The 13,597-nt window shown below is 54.5% G+C and overlaps 1 protein-coding gene across 1 annotated transcript in view; it reads right to left on the bottom strand.

The window, feature by feature from the left end:
• The window catches only part of hsd17b10 (hydroxysteroid (17-beta) dehydrogenase 10), a 12,047-nt gene extending 1,118 nt beyond the window's left edge, over window positions 1–10,929 (bottom strand). Inside the window, exons 1-5 of the mRNA XM_060822412.1 lie at window positions 10,855–10,929; window positions 9,923–10,087; window positions 9,024–9,188; window positions 6,436–6,564; window positions 2,862–2,983 (exon numbers count right to left, since the gene is read on the bottom strand). Coding sequence (XP_060678395.1) covers window positions 2,862–2,983; window positions 6,436–6,564; window positions 9,024–9,188; window positions 9,923–10,087; window positions 10,855–10,878 — 605 coding nt within the window. The 5' untranslated portion in view covers window positions 10,879–10,929. The remainder of the gene's footprint in view (window positions 1–2,861; window positions 2,984–6,435; window positions 6,565–9,023; window positions 9,189–9,922; window positions 10,088–10,854) is intronic.
• Window positions 10,930–13,597: the final 2,668 nt, after the last annotated feature.

Here is a 13,597-nt window from a genome sequence, read left to right as displayed (position 1 = left end):
CTCTCCCCCTCACTCCCTTTAATATCCCACCCAGTCTAATCCCACTCTCCCCCGCTCCCTTTAATATCCCACCCAGTCTAATCCCACTCTCCCCCTCACTCCCCACTCCCTTTAATATCCCACCCAGTCTAATCCCACTCTCCCCCTCACTCCCCACTCCCTTTAATACCCACCCAGTCTAATCCCACTCTCCCCCTCACTCCCCGCTCCCTTTAATATCCCACCCAGTCTAATCCCACTCTCCCCCCTCACTCCCCGCTCCCTTTAATATCCCACCAGTCTAATCCCACTCTCCCCCCTCACTCCCCACTCCCTTTAATATCCCACCCAGTCTAATCCCACTCTCCCCCTCACTCCCCACTCCCTTTAATATCCCACCCAGTCTAATCCCACTCTCCCCCCTCACTCCTCACTCCCTTTAATATCCCACCCAGTCTAATCCCACTCTCCCCCTCACTCCTCACTCCCTTTAATATCCCACCCAGTCTAATCCCACTCTCCCCCTCACTCCCCGCTCCCTTTAATATCCCACCCAGTCTAATCCCACTCTCCCCCCCTCACTCCTCACTCCCTTTAATATCCCACCCAGTCTAATCCCATTCTCCCCCTCACTCCCCACTCCCTTTAATATCCCACCCAGTCTAATCCCACTCTCCCCCTCACTCCTCACTCCCTTTAATATCCCACCCAGTCTAATCCCACTCTCCCCCCTCACTCCCCACTCCCTTTAATATCCCACCCAGTCTAATCCCACTCTCCCCCCTCACTCCTCACTCCCTTTAATATCCCACCCAGTCTAATCCCATTCTCCCCCCTCACTCCCCACTCCCTTTAATATCCCACCCAGTCTAATCCCACTCTCCCTCACTCCTCACTCCCTTTAATATCCCACCCAGTCTAATCCCACTCTCCCCCTCACTCCTCACTCCCTTTAATATCCCACCCAGTCTAATCCCACTCTCCCCCTCACTCCCCGCTCCCTTTAATATCCCACCCAGTCTAATCCCACTCTCCCCCTCACTCCCCGCTCCCTTTAATATCCCACCCAGTCTAATCCCACTCTCCCCCTCACTCCCCACTCCCTTTAATATCCCACCCAGTCTAATCCCACTCTCCCCCTCACTCCCCACTCCCTTTAATATCCCAGCCAGTCTAATCCCACTCTCCCCCTCACTCCCCACTCCCTTTAATATCCCACCCAGTCTAATCCCACTCTCACCCCTCACTCCCCACTCCCTTTAATATCCCACCCAGTCTCACCTCACTCTCCCCCTCACTCCCCACTCCCTTTAATATCCCACCCAGTCTAATCCCACTCTCCCCCTCACTCCCCGCTCCCTTTAATATCCCACCCAGTCTAATCCCACTCTCCCCCTCACTCCCTTTAATATCCCACCCAGTCTAATCCCACTCTCCCCCTCACTCCCCACTCCCTTTAATATCCCACCCAGTCTAATCCCACTCTCCCCCTCACTCCCTTTAATATCCCACCCAGTCTAATCCCACTCTCCCCGCTCCCTTTAATATCCCACCCAGTCTAATCCCACTCTCCCCCTCACTCCCCACTCCCTTTAATACCCACCCAGTCTAATCCCACTCTCCCCCTCACTCCCCGCTCCCTTTAATATCCCACCCAGTCTAATCCCACTCTCCCCCCTCACTCCCCGCTCCCTTTAATATCCCACCCAGTCTAATCCCACTCTCCCCCCTCACTCCCCACTCCCTTTAATATCCCACCCAGTCTAATCCCACTCTCCCCCTCACTCCTCACTCCCTTTAATATCCCACCCAGTCTAATCCCACTCTCCCCCCTCACTCCTCACTCCCTTTAATATCCCACCCAGTCTAATCCCACTCTCCCCCTCACTCCTCACTCCCTTTAATATCCCACCCAGTCTAATCCCACTCTCCCCCTCACTCCCCGCTCCCTTTAATATCCCACCCAGTCTAATCCCACTCTCCCCCTCACTCCTCACTCCCTTTAATATCCCACCCAGTCTAATCCCATTCTCCCCCTCACTCCCCACTCCCTTTAATATCCCACCCAGTCTAATCCCACTCTCCCCCTCACTCCTCACTCCCTTTAATATCCCACCCAGTCTAATCCCACTCTCCCCCTCACTCCCCACTCCCTTTAATATCCCACCCAGTCTAATCCCACTCTCCCCCTCACTCCTCACTCCCTTTAATATCCCACCCAGTCTAATCCCATTCTCCCCCTCACTCCCCACTCCCTTTAATATCCCACCCAGTCTAATCCCACTCTCCCCCTCACTCCTCACTCCCTTTAATATCCCACCCAGTCTAATCCCACTCTCCCCCTCACTCCTCACTCCCTTTAATATCCCACCCAGTCTAATCCCACTCTCCCCCTCACTCCCCGCTCCCTTTAATATCCCACCCAGTCTAATCCCACTCTCCCCCTCACTCCCCGCTCCCTTTAATATCCCACCCAGTCTAATCCCACTCTCCCCCTCACTCCCCACTCCCTTTAATATCCCACCCAGTCTAATCCCACTCTCCCCCTCACTCCCCACTCCCTTTAATATCCCAGCCAGTCTAATCCCACTCTCCCCCTCACTCCCCACTCCCTTTAATATCCCACCCAGTCTAATCCCACTCTCACCCTCACTCCCCACTCCCTTTAATATCCCACCCAGTCTCACCTCACTCTCCCCCTCACTCCCCACTCCCTTTAATATCCCACCCAGTCTAATCCCACTCTCCCCCTCACTCCCCACTCCCTTTAATATCCCACCCAGTCTCACCTCACTCTCCCCCTCACTCCCCACTCCCTTTAATACCCACCCAGTCTAATCCCACTCTCACCAATTGTTACCATTTATCCGGCTTGCCCCTACCCACGGTGCGTACCTGGTGCGATGGTGACCACTCGGATCCCTTGTGGTGCCAAGTCCCGGGCGATGGGAAGGGTCATGCCCACAATACCACCTTTAGAGGCTGAATAAGCTGCCTGTCCGACCTGGAATCGGGGGGAAGTGGGGGAGCCGGGGTTTGGGGGAGGAGTAGAGAGAGAAGTCGAGTCAAACGCTTCCAATCCACAGATAGACAGACGAACAGGCAACGTTTCTGACAGCTGCTCTAGGTCGGTCAGTCACGTTTTCCCCTAACACCTCACCACGTGTAGTGTGGGTAAAGCCCCCCACCACGTGCAGTGTGGGTAAAGCCCCCCCACCATGTACAGTGTGGGTAAAGCCCCCCCCACCATGTACAGTGTGGGTAAAGCCCCCCCCACCACGTACAGTGTGGGTAAAGCACCCCACCACGTGCAGTGTGGGTAAAGCCCCCCACCACGTGCAGTGTGGGTAAAGCCCCCCCCCACCACGTGCAGCGTGGGTAAAGCCCCCCCCCCACCACGTGCAGCGTGGGTAAAGCCCCCCCCCCACCACGTGCAGCGTGGGTAAAGCCCCCCCCCACCACGTGCAGCGTGGGTAAAGCCCCCCCCACCACGTACAGCGTGGGTAAAGCCCCCCCCAACCATGTACAGCGTGGGTAAAGCCCCCCCACCATGTGCAGTGTGGGTAAAGCCCCCCCACCATGTACAGTGTGGGTAAAGCCCCCCCCATCACGTGCAGCGTGGGTAAAGCCCCCCCATCACGTGTAGTGTGGGTAAAGCCCCCCCACCATGTACAGTGTGGGTAAAGCCCCCCACCATGTACAGTGTGGGTAAAGCCCCCCACCACGTGCGTGGGTAAAGCCCCCCACCATGTACAGTGTGGGTAAAGCCCCCCCCCACCATGTGCAGCGTGGGTAAAGCCCCCCCACCATGTACAGTGTGGGTAAAGCCCCCCCCACCACGTACAGTGTGGGTAAAGCCCCCCCACCATGTGCAGTGTGGGTAAAGCCCCCCACCATGTACAGTGTGGGTAAAGCCCCCCACCACGTGCAGCGTGGGTAAAGCCCCCCCACCATGTACAGTGTGGGTAAAGCCCCCCCCATCACGTGCAGCGTGGGTAAAGCCCCCCCATCACGTGTAGTGTGGGTAAAGCCCCCCCACCATGTACAGTGTGGGTAAAGCCCCCCACCATGTACAGTGTGGGTAAAGCCCCCCACCACGTGCGTGGGTAAAGCCCCCCACCATGTACAGTGTGGGTAAAGCCCCCCCCACCACCACGTGCAGCGTGGGTAACAGACGCAGCGGATTGATAGGCCTGACATATCACACTCAGAGGCTGTGCCCCTCAGGATCAGGTAAAAGCCTGTGACCCTGCCCACTCCTCTCCCCGATTACCCTCTGACGTGGATCTCCAAGATGCCGAGCGCTCCCGAACAGGAAGTCAAGGGGGGGGGGGGCTTAAACAGATTCCCCTCAATGACATCACATCAAACAAATCCACCTGCATCACAGTTGCCTTCTCTCAATGGGATCTTTCTGTACGCATTTTGCCCACCGAGTTGAGACCAGAAGGCGTTGCGCGGTGGGAGGTTGGGGGTGGCATTGTGGAAGTAAGCCATTCAGCCCATCCAGCCTGTCCACCATTCTATGAGATTGTGGGTGATTAGATTTGCTGCTTTCTCCCCCAATAACTCTCAATTCCCTTCCTGATTAAAAATCTGTCGGTCTCAGCCGTGAATGTGCTGAATGACGCAGCCCTCTGCAGTAAAGAATTCCACAGATTCACTCCCCTCGGAGAGAGAAGAAATTCCTCCCCGTCTCGCTCTTCAATGGGCGACGCCTTCCTCAGAGATGGTGGCCCCTTTGTCCGAGACTCTCCCACTCAAGGGGGAAAACAACCTCCTCACAACTCCTTCCCCCGCCAAGTCCCCCCAAGTGTGGTTCAATAAGGGAGCCTTTCATTCCTCTGAACTCCAACCAACCAACCAACTCGACCTCTCCTCACCAGGCAGTCCCTCCACCCCCAGGATCAGTACCTTCTCTGGACTGCCTCCAAGGACATCATTCCTTCGATAACGGGACCCCGAGTTGTGGTCCCAGCCCTGGTCTGACTGGTTCCTCGCAAAATGATGGCACGTGCTGTTCACTGGCAGCCGGGAGTCTGTTCGTGCCGGTACCTTTGCTTAATCTCTCTTTAACAGGGGAGGCAACGGTCTAGCGGTATGATCACTCGACAACTGACCCAGAGACCTAGTGACATTCTGGGTGCCAGGTTCGAATCTCACCACGGCAGATGGTGGAACGTGGATTCGATAAAAGCCTGGAATTAAGAGTCCCGTGGTGATACGTCGAAGCACAGCAACGTCTCTGCTTCCTCATGAGGCGAAGGGAATTCGGCGTGTCCACAAGGGACTCTGGCCAATTTTTAATGGATCCGTCACAGCACGGTACGGCTACCGTTCTTCCCAAGATCGCAAGAAACGAGAGAGAGTCACAAACACGGCCCAGTCCACCACACAAACCAGCGTTCTACGACACCCACTATATTTCTGCTGCCTTGGGAAAGCAGCTAACATAATCAAGACCCCCCTCCCACCCCAGTTATACACACTCCCACTCTCTTCTGTCAGGCAGAAGATAGAAAGGTTTGAATACACAGACGACCAGGTTCAAGGACGGTTTCTTCCCCACTGTTATCAGACATCGGAATGGACCTGTCACATTTCAGATTTAAATATTGATCATGCTCTTCGCTTACCTCCTGTACAGCCGTAACGCTCTCTTCCTCATTGTGTTCTCATTCCCTAACACACTTTGTCACGCAAAACAAAACATTTCACTGGATCCTAGGTCCATGTCGCAATCATTAAGGACAAATCCATTGCCAATTGTTGGAAAGACCCATCAGGTTCATTAATGTCGTTTACAGTAGGAAACCATCACCCTAGCCCGGGTGTCCTTGGAGAAGGAGCACGCGGTGTCCACCAACACCCTGGAGTTGTTCAGGGAGAGGTGGGCGCCGCAGGGAGTGGAGTGCATCATTTCCCCCTCCAACTCTATTTTGATGTAGTCCCTGCCCTCCCCTTCACTGTTTTGATCACACAGCATTGCCCTTTGATGTGAAGGGCACTGCTCGTCACAGGCCACTCGGGTGTTTTCCTATCTTCCTGGTGGTGGAAATTGAATAAAAGATTCGTGCACTTTGTGTCTCTCACTGTGTCTCACACACAACATGGGTGCTGGGGAAAAATAAGCACTAATAAAAGAGAAAAAAAAGGAAAAGAAAAAAAAGAAACCTTACACGGCCTGGCCTACACGTGACTCCAGACCCACAGTGATGTGTCTTGACTCTTAACTGCCCTCTGGGCAATTAGGGATGGCCAGTAAATGCTGGGCCCAGCCAGCAATGCCCAGATCCCGTGAATGAATAAACCTCCAAGCCTGTGTCGTTGCCCATCAGGCTGGGTTCATGCGGTATCCTTTCCTCCGTTGCCCTAAACACCAGCAGGCACCCAGGGGATACACGATGGGCGACTAGGAAAAGGCAAGGGCTGGGAGTGAGGATCGAGGTAAGTTACCTGTCCATCGTAGGCGGCCACACTAGCTGTGTTCACAACGACACCCCGCTGACCGTCTGGATCTGGTTCATTCCGGCCCATCTCGGCAGCAGCTAGGCGAATCACATTAAAGGTTCCTGCGATGTTTACCTGACCGGGGACAAGAGAAACCGGCAGTGAGACTCAGGCCAAACGCCCCCCCAAACCACACCCACGATCCGGTCGCTGTTCCTCTTGTTCCCCAGCCCCACATTCCGATATCGATGCTGCCTGATGGATCGATGAGAGGTGGTATAACACACACCTGGAGCGGGGGGGGGGGGCCATGAACCCAAATTTCACCAGTCAGACATAGGGCCACTTCCACTGTGCCACAAGGGCCCTCCCCACACCCTTCAATGTCCCACCCAGTCTAATCCCACTCTCCCCCTCACTCTCCCCACACCCTTCAATGTCCCACCCAGTCTAATCCCACTCTCCCCACACCCTTCAATGTCCCACCCAGTCTAATCCCACTCTCCCCACACCCTTCAATGTCCCACCCAGTCTAATCCCACTCTCCCCCTCACTCTCCCCACACCCTTCAATGTCCCACCCAGTCTAATCCCACTCTCCCCACACCCTTCACTGTCCCACCCAGTCTAATCCCACTCTCCCCACACCCTTCACTGTCCCACCCAGTCTAATCCCACTCTCTCCACACCCTTCAATATCCCACCCAGCGTCATCTCACTCTCCCCCTCACTCTCCCCACACCCTTCAATATCCCACCCAGCATCATCTCACTCTCCCCACACCCTTCAATATCCCACCCAGCGTCATCTCACTCTCCCCACACCCTTCAATATCCCACCCAGCGTCATCTCACTCTCCCCCTCACTCTCCTCACCCTTCAATATCCCACCCAGTGTAATCTCACTCTTCCCCCTCACTCTCCCCACACCCTTCAATATCCCACCCAGTGTAATCTCACTCTCCCCCTCACTCCCCACACCCTTCAATATCCTACCCAGCGTAATCTCACTCTCCCCCTCACCCTTCAATATCCCACCCAGCTTAACCTCACTCTCCCCCTCACTCTCCCCACACCCTTCAATATCCCACCCAGCGTAATCTCACTCTCCCCCCTCACTTCCCACACCTTTCACTTTCCCCCCTCAGTCCCCACACCCTTCAATATCCCACCCAGCATAACTTAACTCTCCCCTCTCACTCTCCACACTTTTTCATATCCCACCCAGCGTAATCTCACGTCTCCCTCTTCATTCCCCACATCCTACCCAGCATGATCTCAATCCCTTCTCTTCACGGCCCACATCCTTTAATAAGAAGTAACAAAGATTGCCGAGAGCAGAGAGGTGTCGTGATCTAAATGCACCTCAGTGAGGCTTTTGACAGAAGTCCTCATGGTAGGCTGGTTAGCAAGGTTAGGCCACGTGGGATACAGGGAGAACTAGCCATTTGGATACAGAAGTGGCTCTAAGGTAGAAGGCAGGGTGGTGGTGGAGGGTTGTTTTTCAGCTTGGAGGCCTGAGACCAGTGGAGTGCCACAAGGATTGGTGCTGGGTCCACTGATGATTCAACGTTTATGTAAACGATTTGGATCTGAACGTAGGAGGTAAGGTTAGTAAGTTCGTACGACACCAAAACTGGAGGTAGTGGACAGTACGGAAGGTGACCTCAGAGTACAATAGGACCTTGACCAGATGGGCCAATGGGCTGAGGAGTGGCAGATGGAGTTTAATTCAGTAAAATGTGAGGTGCTACATTTTGGAAAGACAAATCAGGGCAAGACTTATTTACTTAATAGTAAGGCGCTGGACAGCGTTGCTGAACAAAAGAGACCTTGGAGTGCAGGTTCACAGTTCCCTGAAAATGGAGTCACAGGTAGATAGGATAGCGAAGGCGTCATTAGGTACACTTTCCTTTATTGAACAGTAATTGAGTGTAGGAGTTGAAAGTCATATTGAACTATACAGGACATTGCTTAGGCCACTATTGGAATACTGCGTTCAATTCTGGTCTCCCTCCTATAGGGAGGATGTTGCAAAACTTGAAAAGGTTCAGAGAAGATTTACGAGGACGTTGCGAGGAATGGAGGGTTTGAGCTACAGGGGCTGTTTTCTCTGAAGCATCGGAGTCTGAGGGGTGACCTTATAGAGGTGTATAAAATCATGAGGGGCATGGATAGGATAAATAGACAAGGTATTTTCTCTGGGATGGGGCACTCCAACACTAGAGGACATAGGTTTAAGGTGGCAGGGCAAAGTTTTAAAAGTGATCTGAGGGGCAACTTTTTCACGCAGAGGATGGTTCATGTATGGAATAAGCTGCCAAAGGAAGTAATGGAGGCTGGTTACAATGACAACATTTAAAAGGCATCTGGATGGGTATCTGAGCAGGAAAGGTTTACAGGGATGTAGGGCCAAGTGCTGGCAAATGGGACTAGATTACTTTAGGTTATCTGGTGGACATGGACGAATCAGACCAAAGGGTCTGTTTCTGTGCTGTACAAATCTGTGACTACTCCAACCAACGTCTCCCCCAACTCCCCACACCCTTTGAATTTCCCCACATGTTAAATCCTCCTGTGATCATTCCCCGCTCACATTGATCACTCGCTGGAAGTCCTCGAGACTGTGAGGAATGTCCTTCTTGAAGTTGTAGGTTTTCACTGCCACTGCAATGCCTGCACAGTTCACTGCGATGTCCAGGCGACCAAATTTCTCCTTCGCCAGGGCCACGGCACTTTTGACGTCTGCCTCCGATGTGACCTGAGAGGAAGGCAATGTAAAGCCAGGGCGAGGCATTGACTCTCTCCAGCCAGCATAGCGTTCGGGCCCTTTAACCACTTGACTGGCCCAGCTATATTGCTGACTGTGCTGGGGAGCAAGTTACACAAATCCCTGACAACACATCAGAGAGTACAAGTTACTTTATCCGAAATGCTCGGGACCGGCTGGCTTTGGAAAATCAGAAATTTTATAATTTCAGAGCAAATGATGGTGAAACTTTAAACAATCTTACCAAACGGCGGACACACCGAGAGTAAAACGGGGCCCCGAAACAGAATTGAGGCCTACCAGTGCTGAGCCACACCCCCACACATCACACCTGAGTGACACACATCGAGGGGGTGTGGAGTTGAGTTAATTGTTTGCACGCCAAACAACTTAGTTAATGAGGAAAAAAAAACTTCACAAATAAACCTTCGATTTTCGGATAAAGGTGGGAGGGCAAAGTTTTAAAAGGGACCCGAGGGGCCTGTACAACAAAATCAGAGGGTCAGTGCCGAGGAAGCGCTGCACCGTCGGGGGTGGTCAGTGCTGAGGGAGCACCACACCATCAAGGGAGTGAGCGCTGCACTGTCAGAAAGGGGGTCAGTGTTGATGGAAACTCTACTCATGGAGCGCTCATCTATCACATTCATAACAATACCCTCCCAACGCTCTTGTGGAGTCAATCCCCATCAGCTGGAGGGGGTGGGGGGAGTGCTTGCTGTCCTTACATCGGTTGGTGCAAAAGCACAATTCTCGCCCAGTGCCTGGGCTACACTGGCTCCTTCCGATGTCGGTAGGTCCACAATCACGGCTCTCACTCCTTGCTGCACCAGCCTCTCAACGGTTGCTCGGCCGAGTCCAGAAGCCCCTCCTGTCACCAATCCCACCAAACCCTGTGGGCAAAGATACCCAATAAGAGCAGTGGAAACACAACTTTAAGCGACAGCTTTCGATAGTTACTGCGCTGAACTCAGACATTGGGGTCTCACTCCTACCACCCATACAGAAGATTGTAGGTTTGAATCCCTTCCCAGTAGCCTGAGGCTCTATTCCAAAGCTTGTCACAGCCAAAGGAATGTTTTTTTACCTGTAGCATTGTTATCAGAAAGATGATAGCTGAAACATACATAATATCATCACACAATAACAACATCACAGCAACCAAATCATCTCTCCTGTATTCTTGATGTTAGCTGAGGATGAATATCCACCCGGGGACACACAGGAAAACCTTAACTCTTCTCTTTTTCTCCTTCCAATAGAGACTGAGGGCTGTTGAACATCCAAAGGGACAGATGTGCAGTAATGGCCTCACGCCTGTTCCACAGGAACAGGAGGAGGCCATTCAGCCTCTTCTTGGAGTCTGTAACACAGAAACGGGAAGCCCTTCAACCCCTTCCTCGAGTTTCTGGGAGATCTAGAGGTTGAAAAATTCACCTCCTGGACCCAATAGAATGACCTGTGTTGACATCCGTGTGACCTTTGACCCTTGACCTCGGGATTAGGTTTAGCACACCCCACCACCTTGAGACGAGTTTTCTTTCATTTTCGGCGGCAACCCTTCTCCTCTTCTCGCAGACCCGGAGTGCTGAAGCTGTCACTGATGTTAATATTGTGCTTCCCCTCACTCCCACCTCAACCATCTCTCCCTCTCGTTTACCTTCACTGTCCGCAAGGGCGCCATCTTGACCTCTCACTCCCCCTTTCGCCGCTGCCGGCCGACCGACCAATCACAGCGGAGGGGGGCGGGTGCTGCACCAATCAGCGACCGCGGCGTGAACCAATCGGAGCACTGTTCCTCTCAGGCTTCGTCATGACGCGGCGCTCCCTCTGACCAATAATAGAACGCCGCTGGCTCCAGGGACCCGCCAATCACCAACGTGCTGCGTATTCTGACCAACCCACAGGGCGCCCGGGGTTACCGGGACGCACCAATCAGGCCGCGGCCCCGCCTGCCGACCAATCGCATGGGCGGGCCTGGCAAAACGGTCCCGCCAATCACAACGCGGCCGCTGCTGCCGGCCAATAGCAGGGCCGCTCTGGTAAAGCGGGGACTCGCCAATCATAACGCGGCGACTCAGCCGATCAATCGGAACGCGCCGCGGATTGGCCAATCAGCTTGCGTCACGGCCATCCACCCATAGGAGGACGTCATCCGGGCAGCCAATCAGCTCGACGCGGTTTCCCGCCCAAAGGAGCGCGTGTTCTAGAAGAAGACGACGCCATCAACGATGGGGACAACCTGAAACAAAATGGGCTCCTATGGGGGGGAGGGGGGAAGTGCTGATGGAGGGTGCCCCATGGAGGAGAGACTTGTTAAAGTTGTTTAAAAAAACTTGAGGCATTTGGACAAAAGGGGTTGGACCCAAAGTGAGTCCCATTGGCGGAAGGTTCTAGAACAGAAGAGGACACGAAAGGCCAAGGTGAAGGCAGAAGGTCAAGGAGAAATGGCTCCTTCCCAGCTAACAGTCCCCTGAGAGGGCGGCCGAGGCAGGGCTCCAATGAGGCTTTCTGAAGGGCACTGGGAGAGGGTTGAGGGGAAGGGGATAGACTGGACAGAATGGGCCGAACGGTTCCCTTCTGTGCAGCCTCTCCTAACCTCATTCCCTGAGCAACTGGTTCCAGTACTCTCCCCTCCCTGTCTCTGTCACCTCCTCCCGCCCCTACACCCCCCCTTTCCAGACACTACACCCACCTCCCACCTCTACCCCCCCCTTCAGCCTCTACACACACCTCCCTATCTCTGTCCCCTCCTCCCGCCCCTACACCCCCCCTTCCAGACACTACACCCACCTCCCACCTCTACCCCCCTCCAGCCTCTACACACACCTCCCTATCTCTGTCCCCTCCTCCAGCCCCTACACCCCCTCCCTATCTCTGTCTCCTGCTCCAGCCCCTACACCCCCTCCCTATCTCTGTCTCCTGCTCCAGCCCCTACACCCCCTCCCTATCTCTGTCTCCTGCTCCAGCCCCTACACCCCCTCCCTATCTCTGTCTCCTGCTCCAGCCCCTACACCCCCTCCCTATCTCTGTCTCCTGCTCCAGCCCCTACACCCCCTCCCTATCTCTGTCTCCTGCTCCAGCCCCTACACCCCCTCCCTATCTCTGTCTCCTGCTCCAGCCCCTACACCCCCTCCCTATCTCTGTCTCCTGCTCCAGCCCCTACACCTCCTCCCTATCTCTGTCACCTCCTCCAGCCCCTACATCCCCTCCCCATCTCTGTCTCCTGCTCCAGCCCCTACACCCCCTCCCTATCTCTGTCTCCTGCTCCAGCCCCTACACCCCCTCCCTATCTCTGTCTCCTGCTCCAGCCCCTACACCCCCTCCCTATCTCTGTCTCCTGCTCCAGCCCCTACACCCCCTCCCTATCTCTGTCTCCTGCTCCAGCCCCTACACCCCCTCCCTATCTCTGTCTCCTGCTCCAGCCCCTACACCCCCTCCCTATCTCTGTCTCCTGCTCCAGCCCCTACACCTCCTCCCTATCTCTGTCACCTCCTCCAGCCCCTACATCCCCTCCCCATCTCTGTCTCCTGCTCCAGTCCCTACCCCCTCCCTATCTCTGTCACCTCCTCCAGCCCCCTACACCCCCTCCCTATGTCCGTCACCTCCTCCAGCCCCAAACACCCCCTCCCTATCTCTGTCACCTCCTCCAGCCCCTACTCCCCTCCCTATCTCTGTCACCTCCTCCAGCCCCCTACACGCCCTCTCTATCTCTGTCACCTCCTCCAGCCCCTACTCCCCCTCCCTATCCCTGTCACCTCCTCCAGCACCCTACACCCCCTCCCTATCTCTGTCACCTCCTCCAGCCCCTACATCCCCTCCCTATCTCTGTCACCTCCTCCAGCCCCCTACACCCCCTCCCTATCTCTGTCACCTCCTCCAGCCCCCTACACCCCCTCCCTATCTCTGTCCCCTCCTACAGCCCCCTACACCCCCTCCCTATCTCTGTCTCCTGCTCCAGCCCCTACACTCCCTCACTACTTCTGTCATCTCCCCCAGCCCCAACACAAACAACAGTTTCTCTTCACCTTTAAGGGATACCGATGAACCAGGTGGATTTTTATAAAAACTGACAAGTATTTCCACTGCTTTCAGTAAAATCTGGAATTGAAAGTTAATGTTGGGGTTTGCAGTGAAAATGCTTAATTCCAGATTGTGCTCGATTGAATTTAATCCCTCACTATCTGGCAGGGCAAGATTTTGTCCCAGAGAATTAGTCTGGGCTTCTGGACTCAAGATTAGTGGTGCTGGAAAAGCACAGCATCCGAGGAGCAGCAAAATTGACATTTCGGGCAAAAGCCCTTCATCAGGAATGAGGCTGGGAGCCCCTGGAGTGGAGAGGTAAATGGGAGGGGGGGGGGGGGGGTGGGGCTGGGGAGAAGCTAGCTTAGAGTGCAATAGGT

Source organism: Hemiscyllium ocellatum, unplaced genomic scaffold (assembly GCF_020745735.1).
Source record: "Hemiscyllium ocellatum isolate sHemOce1 unplaced genomic scaffold, sHemOce1.pat.X.cur. R, whole genome shotgun sequence".
NCBI classification, from domain to species: Eukaryota; Metazoa; Chordata; class Chondrichthyes; order Orectolobiformes; family Hemiscylliidae; genus Hemiscyllium; species Hemiscyllium ocellatum.
This window is presented reverse-complemented; position numbering and strand designations above follow the sequence as displayed.